Source organism: Kryptolebias marmoratus, linkage group LG12 (genome assembly GCF_001649575.2).
Source record: "Kryptolebias marmoratus isolate JLee-2015 linkage group LG12, ASM164957v2, whole genome shotgun sequence".
NCBI lineage: Eukaryota > Metazoa > Chordata > Actinopteri > Cyprinodontiformes > Rivulidae > Kryptolebias > Kryptolebias marmoratus.
Window position 1 is genome coordinate 17,355,241 of NC_051441.1, and position 13,082 is coordinate 17,368,322.

At 41.8% G+C, this 13,082-nt stretch overlaps 2 protein-coding genes and 1 long non-coding RNA gene across 5 annotated transcripts in view; all 3 read right to left on the minus strand.

Annotated features, from left to right (window-relative positions):
- The window catches only part of ddx47 (DEAD (Asp-Glu-Ala-Asp) box polypeptide 47), a 6,440-nt gene extending 3,064 nt beyond the window's left edge, over positions 1-3,376 (minus strand). The window contains exons 1-5 of the mRNA XM_017416617.3: positions 3,205-3,376; positions 2,945-3,038; positions 1,833-2,021; positions 1,675-1,746; positions 1,135-1,253 (exon numbers count right to left, since the gene is read on the minus strand). Of these exons, the coding sequence (XP_017272106.1) occupies positions 1,135-1,253; positions 1,675-1,746; positions 1,833-2,021; positions 2,945-3,038; positions 3,205-3,336 (606 nt within the window). The 5' untranslated portion in view covers positions 3,337-3,376. The remainder of the gene's footprint in view (positions 1-1,134; positions 1,254-1,674; positions 1,747-1,832; positions 2,022-2,944; positions 3,039-3,204) is intronic.
- Positions 3,377-3,566: 190 nt separating this feature from the next.
- LOC108236135 (WW domain-binding protein 11) lies at positions 3,567-9,410 on the minus strand. 3 transcript variants are annotated; one of them, XM_025006034.2, is made up of 12 exons: positions 9,249-9,410; positions 8,615-8,701; positions 8,456-8,487; positions 8,267-8,360; positions 7,902-8,098; positions 7,426-7,559; positions 7,157-7,323; positions 6,827-7,051; positions 5,563-5,688; positions 5,198-5,476; positions 4,906-5,091; positions 3,567-4,705 (listed from the first exon to the last, which is right to left on the minus strand). In XM_025006034.2, exons 2-12 carry the CDS (start codon positions 8,676-8,678, stop codon positions 4,044-4,046), a joined length of 2,166 nt encoding a protein of 721 aa, XP_024861802.1. In that variant the 5' UTR covers positions 8,679-8,701; positions 9,249-9,410; the 3' UTR covers positions 3,567-4,043. The 3 variants fall into 3 exon arrangements, with proteins under 3 accessions (XP_024861802.1, XP_037834682.1, XP_037834681.1); XM_037978754.1 differs by having other exon boundaries at positions 4,044-4,705; positions 9,266-9,410; XM_037978753.1 differs by having other exon boundaries at positions 4,044-4,705; positions 9,231-9,410.
- Positions 9,411-10,869: 1,459 nt separating this feature from the next.
- On the minus strand, positions 10,870-11,628 carry LOC119617552. Its single transcript, XR_005233877.1, has 2 exons — positions 11,270-11,628; positions 10,870-11,181 (listed from the first exon to the last, which is right to left on the minus strand). It is a non-coding gene; the product is annotated as an uncharacterized LOC119617552 (long non-coding RNA).
- Positions 11,629-13,082: the final 1,454 nt, after the last annotated feature.

A 13,082-nucleotide genomic window follows, 5' to 3' on the forward strand; every position in this document is an offset into this window, starting at 1 on the left:
CTTTCAATTCTAGGGTTTAATGTATCAGAAGAAACTAAAAGATCTGTGATCCACCGTGTCATTAAATATGAAATAAAACCGAAGATTAAAAAATGGAGAAACTGTGTGGTAAAATAAAGCAGCAGCCTCTCATATGGTTGTGGGGGAATTTTGGCCCACTCTTTTTTACAACGTTGCTTCAGTTCATTGAGGTTTGCAGACATTTGTTTCTGCTCAGCTCTCACCACAGATATTTCAGTCAGGTTGAGGTTCTGGACTCTGACTGGACCACTATAACACCTCGATTCTTTTTTTTTTTTTCAGCCGTTCTGTTGTAGATCAGCTGCTGTGTTTGGGATCATTGTTCTGTTATTCTGACCCAGTTTGGTCCAAGGTTCTGCTGTCGGACAGACGGTCTCACGTTTGACTCTAGAATATCTTGGCTACAGAGGAGCTAATGGCTGCGAGGAGCCCAGATCAACCCCCCTCCACCACCGTGCTAACAGTTGGCATGAGGTTCTTCAGACATGCTGCTGTGCATTGTGGGTAAACATCTCTACTTTGGTCTCATCTGTCCAACAGACATTGTTCCGGAGGTGCTGTGGTTCATTCAGATGCAGCTTTGCAAACTAAAGTCGTTTGTTTTCTCCTGCAACCCTTCTGCATAAGTCATACTTGTTCAGTACTTTTCTAACCTTTAACCTGCTTGGCGTTGTGTTAACACACACCTGTCTGCTCCAGAGCAGCAAACTGACTGAAATCCTGCTTTTCTAGAGGTGATCACTGATGATCAGTTCATCAAAACATCTGATCAGCAGCTTCTGGCTGAAACTGAACCTCTTACATCCCACGGAAGCACACAGATTAGATTTTTCTGTTTCTATTTCATAATTAATGACATGGTGGAATTTGTTGTGTGTTTTTGTTGGACTTATATAGTTTTATTTCATTTCTCTGATATCTTCAAAGACCGCATCGCAATGAGTGGACCACCAAATAAAGTTGTGTCCATTTTGTGTTTTTCTTAAGAGCGGTGAGAGACGCTGTTTGGATGCTTCTGAAACACTCCAGCCAGGACGAAACCCGATGATGCCTGTTCGTACAGAGGGGCTCCCGCTTCACGTACTGAATAGTAAACGGCTCCTGACTGCCCACCTCAGTCTCAAAGTCCATGTTGAGGATCCGGTCTGCCTCGTCCATGATCAGGAACTTCAGCGCTCGCAGAGAGAAGCCCTTTGTGTTCTCCAGGTGGTCTATCAACCGACCGGGGGTGGCTGCAAACACATTTTATCAGCTTCGTTACGGAAACTCTTTAAAAATAAATAAACCGTTACATGATACATGAAGGTTGTTTGAATTGTGTAGCCTAGTTAATTTATTGTTTTTTGTATATTTCTTTAAATCACAAATACTCTTTATGTTCTAATAGTTAAATTTAAACAACTTATTTTTTGCCAAAAACAATTGTGCAACTCTCTACATTTAGTTTCAATATTTAAACATTTCCCCTTGTTTTGAGTGACAGAAGGGATAAATATATACTTATGGGATGGGAGGAATACAGTTTGTACAGAGAAAGAGAAGAGAGCATTAAAACATATTTATAAACAGTAAGGCTATAATTCTGACTGATATTTTAAAGATCTGTTTGTTTAACATCTGGGTAAAAAAAAAGCGAAGTTGTTCTTTTCTTACCAATAACAACATGAGGCTTTTTCGCCAACACCAGGGACTGGGACATCATATCAATTCCACCAACTATGACAGCTGCAACAGAGGTGAGGTGACTTTAAAACGCAGAACCACAAAGGAAAGATGGTAACGGTCACAGCAAACGGCTGATCGCCACGTACCACATTTAACCCCGATGCTGGAGCCCAGAGCCTCGAACTGCTCGGAGATCTGAAAGGCCAGCTCCCTGGTGGGCGTCAGGACGAGCGTGTGGAGCCTCTGAGGCGAAGCCAGCAGAGACTGGAGGACAGGCAGGGCAAAAGCGCCGGTCTTCCCTGAACCCGTCTCCGCCAGGCCGATGACGTCCTTCCCTGCAGTTCCGGTCAGATACGAGCACAAATAGAGAAAAAGAAAAAAGTGAGCCGGAACAAGCAGGAACATTTCGACTAAAGGGCTGACGGTTTGGCAACAAGAACATCAAATATTCCTCAAAGATTTTAAACTCATTGTCAGTCATTTCTAAAATACTTGGACTTCAGCACATCTTCACAGGTTTAATAACACACTGACTCTGCATAATGAAGGTACTACAGACGGATGAGTTAAATAAAAACATTTGAGTACATAAAATACTGATGAAGGACTTAAAGGCCTAGTATTCCTTGAAGGAATGCACTTCGCCCACCACTTTTTATGCCATACTTTTAGACTAAGATGTTGAGAAAACAAACAGAGTTGTAGATGTTTTGAACAAACCCTCCCATGCAGTATTGTGAGATCCGTTAGCGCTCAGACTATGTGCTGTGACTAACTCTTGGCTAGTACCACAACAAATTTTACCTCAACATCTACAAAACTGACTGATCTACAGCCATTTTGAATCAGGCTGACTTCATAAGCTAATCAGTTGTAGACGAACATCTAATGATTACTTCCTAAGTTTCATTAAAATCTATCCAGTGGTTCATGAGATATTTTGCTAACAGACACACAGACGTAAAACCATGATTGTCCACCTTTACAGCACCTGATAAATACAACTGAATGGTTAAATTGAAAGAAACTTTTAGACACTATGCAATAAAAGTGATTATAATTAATACTATTACTATGCTGATTATAACTCAAACGCCAGTCATAATAATACTGTAAATACAATGCAGCAGTCATAATGCACTTATCGACAGATATTTCTATTTTGTCGCCTCTGTGTAAATTCTGAAGTTCTCTGAGGTAGGCCCATGTAGGCACTGAAGGCATTTAACCTACAAAAAGTGTAGGTGTGAAGGTTTACCTTGCAAAGCCACTGGAATAGCCTCCACCTGAATCTTTGTCGGACTCTTCCATCCCAGCTGGTCACAAGCCTCACAGAGAACCTCAGTAACTCCCTGAAACACCGAGCTCACAGTTTATTATTGCGAACATTTATTCTTCGGATACTCACAAATAGCTAGCATGTTTCACTAATGAAAATAATCATATTAGCTTGGTTCGGCTAACAAAAGTAGCGTTTGTTGCTACGTGATAAAAGTATTCCCTGGGAAACAAACCTACCAGTTCCTTGAAGGTCTTCACCGCCTCCTCGCTTTCTGTGTTATTATCCAGGTCGTCATCTTCATCACTACTCGAGCTTTCGAGAGTTACAGCTGTGTTTTCCCTCACGCTTTCCCGGCTGTCGTCCGCCATGCTTCTCAACCCCAACGTGCCGTCAGCTCGGCGGTGCGCATGCGCGAAAGGGTAAGTTTAAGACGCAACGGACGATGGGAATTGTAGTTTTGCGGAACTTTGGGAATGCCTGGCACAACAGAAATAGTGCTAAGCTAAAAGAAAGACAAATAAACGTAGAGTTTAGCTGTATTATTGCTTCTTGTTAATGTGTTGCTGTCTACTGACCCATATAATGAAAAAACATGTTATAATTGTTTTAAAATATTTATTTAACTGCAGTTTCAACAGTTTTGAACATGGATTTCGTCAGAGATGGAGACATTTTACGTTTTTTTGTTATTATATTCAGATGATCAACAATAAAATAAAAACCAATCATACAAAAACTGCTTTTCATGGCCAAGTGACACAGAACTGGTTGGAAGCACACAAAAAAAAAAAAAACAATTACAGTTTAAAAAACAAACCTATGAAAACTTCTGAGCAGAGCATAGTGTTCAGTTGCCTTGAGAAAAAAAAACAACCAGTTCAAATCCAACGAATTCATATATATGATCAAAGTTATTTTGCTGAGGATGTCACAGTCTTTCTTTTTCTACAGAGAAAGTAAACTTGCAGAATGCTCTGAACACAGCTACTTCTATAACTCTGGAAATAAACAAAAAACAAAAAAAACAGAAAGAAGCCCTGTGGAACAATACTTTCTCCAACATCCCCACTGAGTTTCAGAGCAGTCCCTCCATCTCCCTCATAAAGGCTTCATAAACCTGGTCTTTAGTCTTCATGCTGGGCTGAGACACAGCACCCACTTGGGATGGGTTGGCAAGTCCCATTGTAGCTGCTGCTTGCTGTTTCTGCCACTGAGCTCCTCCAATGCCGTCATCCCCCCTCCGTCCTCCGGCACCGCCCCCTGCTTTCTCCAGAGGCCCCGGCGCTGCCCCCGGCATTGCTCCGCTCTTGTCCCTACGCACCCTCAGTGCCGTGGGCACAAAGCGGGTGACCTCCGCCTTGGGATTGATAATCTGAGGTTTGGCTGAGATGGTGGCCCCCGCAGAGCCGGCGCCTGCTGCCAGGCCGCCTCCAGCAGCCGCGATGGAGGTGATGTTGGCGCGTTTTTCAATGGTGGCCGCATGGTGGCCGGGGTTTGTGCCTGCAGGACCTGTCCCAGGTGGAGGGGGCATCTGCATGACCCCTGGTCGCATGGGCAAGGCAGGGGGTGGCATGTTGGTCTGTGGACCGTCCTGGCTGGATCCTGGGCCCTTCTGTCTCTGAACAATGTTGGGAGGTGCACTGAGCACATTGGAGTTGAGAGGGGGAGGAAACATGGAGAGTGGTGGTGCAAGAGGACGAGGGGGTCCTCCTGCTCTTGGTGGAGGAGGAGGGATACCTGAAATGAGTCACAAAATTATGTACATTTAGAAAATGTATGCAAGATTCCTCTTATGCATTATTGTGTGACATCAAAGCAGACTGTAATAGATTTAATAACACAAAGGTTTATTTTTCTGCTCTTGTTGATCAGCAGTAAGAGTTAACAAACTTTTTTGGTTTTTTGACTTGTCTAATACTCTGTTACTAAATCCCTACCTGGTGGTGCAGGAGGTGGTAGTCTGGGAGGAGGTCCACGTGGTGGAGGGCCTGGTGGAAGACCAGGAGGGGGGCCCGGTGGGGGACCAGGCGGTCGACCTGGTGGAGGACCAGGGGGCAGAAGACGAGGCATTGGGCTCCTAATTCCACCAGGCATACCAGGAGGCCTCAAAAACGGAGGAGCACCTAGACACAAGAGGGAGTCAGGTCTGAACGACGGACGGCTTCAGGTTTGAACAATAATACGTTTCAGAGTTTAACCTTTAAAATTCTTTGAATAAATTAAACTAACCTGGCGGAGGGCCAGGAGGAGGGCCAGAAGGAGGACCAGGAGGTCTCATGGGAGGAGCTGGGGGTGGCCCCAGTGGAGGGGGCCCAGTCATCGGCGGCCCTTGCATAGGCGGAGGTCCTTGTTGTCCCACAGCCCCGACAAGAGGGGGCATGTGCTGGGTGGCCATTACTGGAGGCTGACTGTCCCCTGGCGGGCCCCTTTCCTCTGTGTCAGAGTCGTCTGACTCATCTGTGTACTCTTCCTCAACCTCTTCTTCCTCCTCATCAGGAACCGACTGACCTGAAGATTAAATAAATGAATAAAGATCCCATCAGTAGTAACAGACGGGAGAATAAGATGCAGTAACTGCGGCAACAAGACAGTACCTGCCATCCGTAACATCATGGCCTGCAGCGGAGTAATGGCCTTGGCCTTCTTCACCACTCTCGTTTTCTTTCTTTTTCCATCCAGAGAAGCATCCGATGGCATATCTGCAAAACGTACACTGCGACCTACAGTGGGCCAATGAACACATTCAGAAATATATTAGTGAGGAACAAAACGTGATGTTTTTGTGTTTTCTTTTGTGATGTTAAAGAGTTACAACACTTGAGCAAGATAGATCAAAAACAAAAGTTGATAATAATAAAATACAGTTTTGTCCTATAGTACCCAATAATACAAAATATATACATACATATACACACACACACACATATATATATATATATATATATATATATATATAAAGCAGAAACTGGCAGCAGATAACACAAAGGTAACCTAAAGGTTCTGCCCTGAGGTGGATTTCTTTTCACTAATACCTGCACAATGATTAAAAAAACACAACTGAGTAATGAAGTATGGATTGTCACTTCAGGAAGTTTTTAAAACATGTGAGGAAAAGAAAACTGGATAATGTGCGCTGAGAGTATTCAGGTTGCTGATGACACACTAGGAGACAGGTCTCCCTGATCTGGACCAAATCTGTTTATGTATCTGTTTCAAGTTCTCTATTTGCTTTTACTTCTGCCAAGTTGTAACCCCCCCTCATGCTTTGCACAACACAACTGTTTTGTGCCAGCAGGGTACAAGACAGTACTCGTTTTGAAATTACCATACGTATCTTTTCTCACACACATACAACCCTGTATGCACCGCACGTGACCCCACGACCTTACGCATATACTATTATAAGATCTCTGTGACTCCGTACAACACTTTACAGGAGGTACAAAACAGTTCTGCTGCTGCAGCAAAAAGAGAAATGCCTCCACCTGAAATTGCTGCGGTGTGTAAAATATGCTCAGATGTTTTGCTGTAGCTTTACAGAACACAAGTAAACACTAGATTAGACCAAAATGTATTAAAAAAAACAAGAATACAGAGGAAAAAACACACCCAGAGTGACTCGGCTCAATTGTCTGCGACCTTGTACGACATCAGCTGTAAGTGTGCAGGCTTAGAAATCTGTCTTTTGTGGGAGTGGGATTTTATCAAAACAAAAGAAAAAAAATGACAAAATAGCAAAACAAACAGAAACTGGTTCACACAGTCATATACTTCCGATCTAATTTGTACGGGGAGCAACACTATATCAGAAGGGAGTTTAAGTCCAAATGCTGGGTACAAACATGTTGCAGCACTGACCCGCATGTCTTTCGCTTCTGTCTCTGTCCTCGTCTCGGTCGTCACCCGGCCGCTCCGCTCGTCCTCTTTGTTCACCATCTCCTCCTTCGTCTCTCTCTTCGTCGCTGTCGTCTTCAGAGTCGCTGTTGTCGTCCATGTCATCTTGATCCCTGTCACTGTCACTGCAGCTGTCCTCTCTTCCCAAATTCTTGCCGGAGTCCCTTTCCAATCCAGGAATGCTAGGCTCTGTTCGGGAAAGAAGGTTAATCAAAGAACGCAATAAGAAATTAGACATATAAGAAGATAATATATCGGGGTCTTGCTTTTATTTAGAAATCTGACTGCAGTTACCTGTGTCTGTACCATAAGTTCGTCGAGTAGGAATGCCATACAGCGCCAGGACCTGTGGAGGTGGGGGACCAGGAGGGGGTCCTGGAGGCTTCTTCCCTGCAGGTAAACGTGGGATACCTGGTATCGCTCCTAACCCCGGTCCAGAAGATGATGACAGAGGTCCTTTACTAAAATATAGGCAAAAATAATATTACCTCTGTAGCAAAGTAGCTGTTTGGAGCCTCATATATTGAGTTTAAGTGCAGATATCTTGAACAAACTAAATCTACCCAAAAGAGGAGGTCTTCTTTAGTATAGAAGGAGGCTGAGCTCCTGGTAAAGGGATGTCCTGGATGTGGATGTTGGATGGAGCGTGAGGCATGTCGGGTAAGGGGATGCTATCAACCTCCACTGACTCTGCATTCTGAAAAACAGCATTTATCAAATATTAAGAGTGAGCAGGAAGATACACAAGAACTAAATAATGCAACTGAACTTCAAAAAAAGATCACAGCTCTTTAACGTTAGCATGCACTTAAATGTATTTTAAAGGGGGAATAAATTGTTTCACTTGTTCACTTTTTTTTAAGTTTACTCTCTACATTTTATGAAAATGTTCCGAATCAGTGAGATAAAATTGATTAAAACATACTCTGTTCATACATACCTCTGTTATCAGTCATTTTAACAGTATCAATGCACAACTTGGAATATGTTAAATACAAACTCATACATGTATCCAGTCACAACAACAAAAAATATATACCTTCACTGAGTCAAAATAAAGCGCCAGCTGCCCTCGTTTGGTCTCATATTCGAGCTCCAGTTTGCGCAGCTCCTTGTACGTGTCAGGATTCTCCCTCTCGTATAGTCGGATAATGCGTTCAAACGTCTCACGTAACTTCTTCCTCTTGTCCCTCAACACTTTCTCATTCAGCAAAGGCTGCTGAACTGGGTTGAACTCTGTTGACAAGGTAAAGCGTGGTTTTATTTGGGAAAAGCAACAACACTTGTTCAAAGAACAAAAAATAAGAGACACTTCCCAGAGGTAAGAGTGTTGAAAAGATCTGAAACCATTTAAAAATGAAATATTGCACTTATGAAACCTGTGCACAGTTTCCACGCCCTCACCCATCTCATCCAGCTTCTCCATGTCTCTGATGATCTGTCTGGGATCCTTCATCTTCAGCACAGCTGCTCTCACCATCATCCTCTGCTTCTTGTTCTAATAAAAGTGAAAACAAATGAAGCAAAAAGTCAGAAACACAATACCAATTCCTCTACTTTTAATATAATATTGTGCTTTAAGACTAAAAGTACCTTTTTTAGCTCCCTTTTCCTGGCCTCCTTTCCTGTGAGGTAACAAAAACACAGTTATGGTTCTTATATTTGACAAACAATAAAGTCATCATTCTTCAGGAGTTATCAGACAGGTGAATGCCAAATAAAGATGCTCTGCTTCTACAGACTGGTACTTACTGGCCTGATCAGTGGGGTTCATAAATTTCCCACTCTTGGTGGAGGAGGTTGAACGTCGCCCCATCCTTGCGGTTTGTCTCCTTCACCCTGCCAAGTATCAGAAATCTCAGTGATGACAAAGATAAAAACGACAAGAGGTAAAACAGTCCGTGTGGTAATGAATCATGTTCGCGTTTACTTACAAAGACTATGATTATTTCAGTAATTTCACAAGTCAGTAAACTTGGCCAAAAACCATCTAGTCCTTTATGTTTCATGTAGATGTAGAATCAATAGTGCTCTAATAACAATGCGAGTGTTGTTGTTTAATTGTAAATAAAGCAAATGAGAAATGATGTGACACCAGAATGCACGTTTCAGCGAATGCTAACAACAGCTAGCCACTCAGCTAACATCAAATGTTTTTTAGTTAAAGACTCTCTAACCAGGGCAAGTCAATCTAACATGACACAGTTCACTGAGCTCAGGTTATGATAAATATCATAACATTATACCCTCCTGCACGGAATATTTGCAACAGTTTCGGAGTTGTAAATGAATTAGCTCTTTAACGTTAGCATGCACTTATTGTAGCTAGGCCCGCGTTAGCATCAACAGCAATAACGTGTTTTTTAACCTTTAATTCAACAAAGACCTGTAAATGGAAGCGACCTTCAAACAATCCTGCGGTTGCACAGAGAAAATGAAAAATAAAAGTATTTTTTCAGTCCTGAAAAAGAAATCCTATGCCTTCCAGGACTGGGTGAAAATAACAAATTCGTTAGCTGGCCGCCATGTTTGCTGCTGCGAGCGGAAACAGAATCTGACGTCATCAAAGCGAGTAAGAAAAAAATAAAAATACTACTGTTGCTCTACATAATAATGGGTTACACACGGATATATGTGCAGATATTTTATCAGCATTGTATACATACTTATATAAATGCATCTTAGTCTGTGACTATGTACAAAAAAGTGTATATTTTTAATGACATTTTATCACATAAGTCTTGTGCTCGATGTGTTTCGCCCTCTAGCGGTCAGACTGAGTCATTACTCTTAGACCATAAGACCCCCGGAAACTCCAACAACCTGACATGTCCTTAAAGACACGAGTCAGAGGTCGATGTCTTCTGACTAAATTTCTGCCACAGTGAGATCTGTGTCGCCCTGAACAAAGTTTGTCATCGAATCAGTGAGTCCAACTGATTCACTCCACGATGTGAGTCTGTTTATGGTGGGATGCACACATGATGCATGTAAGCCCTCCAGACAGTCTCTAAACACCACAGCAGTGCACTTCCCCCAATGTCAGCAATAATAATAACTAGTTTAACATTTTATTAAAAAACTAAACTAAGACTCATCAGCTCCCAAACAAATTGCTGTCTAAACAAAACTAACAAAAACAAAGGATGAAAGCAACAAGTAAGCTTTTGATTTTAGTAAATTACTTCCATATTTTTCGTAAAACTGTTTCATCGTTGTAATCCTTCCTGTTTTCAGTTAATCTAAGGTTTGTTTTACAAAAAACAAGTTGTTTCAGGAAAGAAGTGGTTTACATGTTTATTCTCCTCAGAGGTTTTATAGCTTCTGCTGATTAAAAGTATTAAATAAACTCCCTCTTACAGCTGGAGGCCTTCATTGGCTCCTGAATGTTTTCTTTTTCCTCATAAGAAAAAAAAAATCATTTATATCAGTGCTTTATTTGCAGCTCAGAGCCAAATCTGACTAGAACTCAGAGTAAAGTTTACCAGGAGGAGCCACATGTTGTCATCATTTATTGTTTTTGTCTGAAAATCCCTGAATGTGCTGTTGTTGAATATTACTAATGAAACCCTGAGTGACTTTAAGGAAAAAGAAGCTGATTGTTTCAGATCTGGACTCTGATTGGAGGTAACCCAGAGGACAGAGATGACACTGGGATGTTCATGACACCACAGTATGATGAAGACATCTCCTGTCTCCACACTTCAGTTCCTGAGCAGCATGTCCAAGTCCCAGACCACTGCTGTTCTGGTTTAGATTTGTTTCCCTGTGAGAGTCACCTGACTGCAGCCTTCTTTGGTTCGACAGCTTTTTGTTGCGGTGTTCTGGTTGTCATGGCAACCGCTTCCCGTTCTTCTTCCTGAGGCTGGACTTTGGATCAATGTGTTCGACACAAACAGATCAGGTGTGTTCAGCATTTCAAGTGAAGTGGGTTTTAAAGGCTCAACACAAAATACAGAAATATGATTCTTCTGTAATTACTGTAACAATAAAAAACATTTAAAAAGTTTTAATAAACACCAAATTTTATTTTATTTTTTTCAGTCGGAGGGGGGCCTGGAGAGACCAGGCAGATCCAACAGTTCAGGGGGACGGCACGGAGGACACACAGGTGGCCCTTTCTGGACTGGAGTCTGTTTCTGTTCCAGTGAAGAGATCCTCTCAGCTGCAGGTCAGAGGTCCATCCCAGGCTGTCAGCACCAACACACACACACACACACACTATAAGAATAACTCTTGCACACAGGATTTTCCAGGACTTGGTTTTCTTAACGACACTTATCTTTTTTTTCTTTTCTTTTTTACATCAGCAGTTAGACCTGCAAAAAGAGAAGTACATGTATTTATCCAGCTAAACAAGAGAACAGATCAATATAAGTATACAGCATTTTCAAAAAATGTATTTACCTTTGTTTTGTCCAAGCTGTTAGTAACCTACAAAACAAACCAAAAGCACATAAATATTAATAAAATTCACAAATACACAAGATTTTCTAAAGATGTATTTTAAATGGCACTTATCTTTCTTCATCTTTTTTTTCCAGCTGTTAGCAACCTACAAAAAAAAAACAGCACAAGTTAATAAATTGTGTAAATGTATTTAAAATTTTCTACATATTTCTTTGAAATGGCACTTATCTTTTTTTTCCAGATCCTTTTCTAGTTGTTACCAACCTACAAAACAATAAGAGATGAAAGATAAACGTTAGAATTTCACAAGAAATGGACGTGAAAAACGAAACATTTCTTTTTAAAATGTACTTATCTTTTTTTGCCCCTGCTGTTAGCGACCTACAAAAAGACAAAAAATAAAACATTATACATAAGCTTTGTAAATACTTAGAATCTTGTGGACATTTTTTTATAAAAAGGTACTTATCTTAGGGGTTTCCCCCTGTTGATTACCTGCAATAAAAAGACAAAATAAATATTAATACATTTTGTAACATTTTTTAAACATTTCTATTAAATAGATACTTACCTTTTGTTTTCCAAGTGTCAGCACCCCCAACAAAAACCAAATCAGATTAAGGATCATTTTCTGCTGAAGCACCAGAGGTCAGTGTTTCTTCAACAACTAAACTATCCACCTCCAGTCTGCTGCTGTCCCTCCAGCAGACGCTCCACCAGCTCATCTCACCTGTGTTGTTTTACTAATCACTAATTAAGTGCATGTAAGAAATAAGAAAACAAGACCTGGTGCAAGACGCTACCAAGTGAGTCGGCAGCCTCGCCAGACGCTCCAGCTGCCTTTGGCTTACCGAACCCCGCCAGAGGCAAAGGCAAGCCCTTCAGGTTTTAAACAAATGAACTATATACAAACTGGCCCTGGAGCAAGACGCTACCTAAGGCACTTCAAACCTCGCCAGACGCGAAGGTTGTCCAATCCTGCAGCACGCAGGGTTGTCGTCCTCATCGACCTCCTCCTTCCACAAGGAGGGCCTCTTGAAGTATCTTGGGAACCTGAAGGAGCTGCCGTCGAAAGTCGAAGGAGAGGAATCTGAGGGAGGAAAATGCTGTTCGTTATCCTCATCGTTCATCCTCTGCTTCTTTCGACTAACCTGTTCGGAGCAGCCGTCCTCCCTGCTCCTCCTTGTGGAGGTGAGGCCCGAAGACTGGGAAGCTGCAGGAGCCCCAGCAGCTACAGCAGCTACATGAGCTGCAGGAGCTCCAGGATGTCCGGCAGGAGCCCCAGCAGGTGGCCCACCAGGTGGTTTGACACGAGCTGTCGGACCCGTTGCTGAACCACAGCAGGTGGTGGACGGTGGATGCGCTGAAGGCCACCTGATGGAAAATAAGATCCTTTTAAGATCTGAACATTTATCATATCAGACAGCTGAGAACAAACAGCTACAATCATTACTGAGATGAGAAACAAGCATTCACAATCTGAAACTGTCAGGAGCAAAACCACAGATACTGTCTGACTGGACCATCTTACCTCTCTGATATTCAACATGACAATTATAAAAGCTTTTTGATGGCAATTTTAAACCCTGTTCACATTAAAACAATTAAAACAAATATTTATACACATAAACAGGTAACACACAACTTGTATCCAATTTCAACACAAAAATAGTTGACTAAACATTTTTTTGTAGTCATTTAATAAGTCAAAGTGAAATTTAATTAAAATGACAGTTCAATCTGCAGACATGGAACGCCCTTTAAGTCACACAAATATTATAAATCATGTTTATTTCATAAATATTGCAGC

What these genes read in the sequence shown, in the direction of transcription:
- LOC108236135 (XM_025006034.2), bottom strand. Translation starts at nt 8,678, where the DNA reads ATGGGGCGACGTTCAACCTCCTCCACCAAGAGTGGGAAATTTATGAAC. An exon ending in GGAAAAGGGAGCTAAAAAAG is followed by an intron (nt 8,361 to 8,455) that starts GTACTTTTAGTC and finishes CACTTTTATTAG; the next exon opens with AACAAGAAGCAGAGGATGAT. An exon ending in TTTATTTTGACTCAGTGAAG is followed by an intron (nt 7,560 to 7,901) that starts GTATATATTTTT and finishes GCTGTTTTTCAG; the next exon opens with AATGCAGAGTCAGTGGAGGT.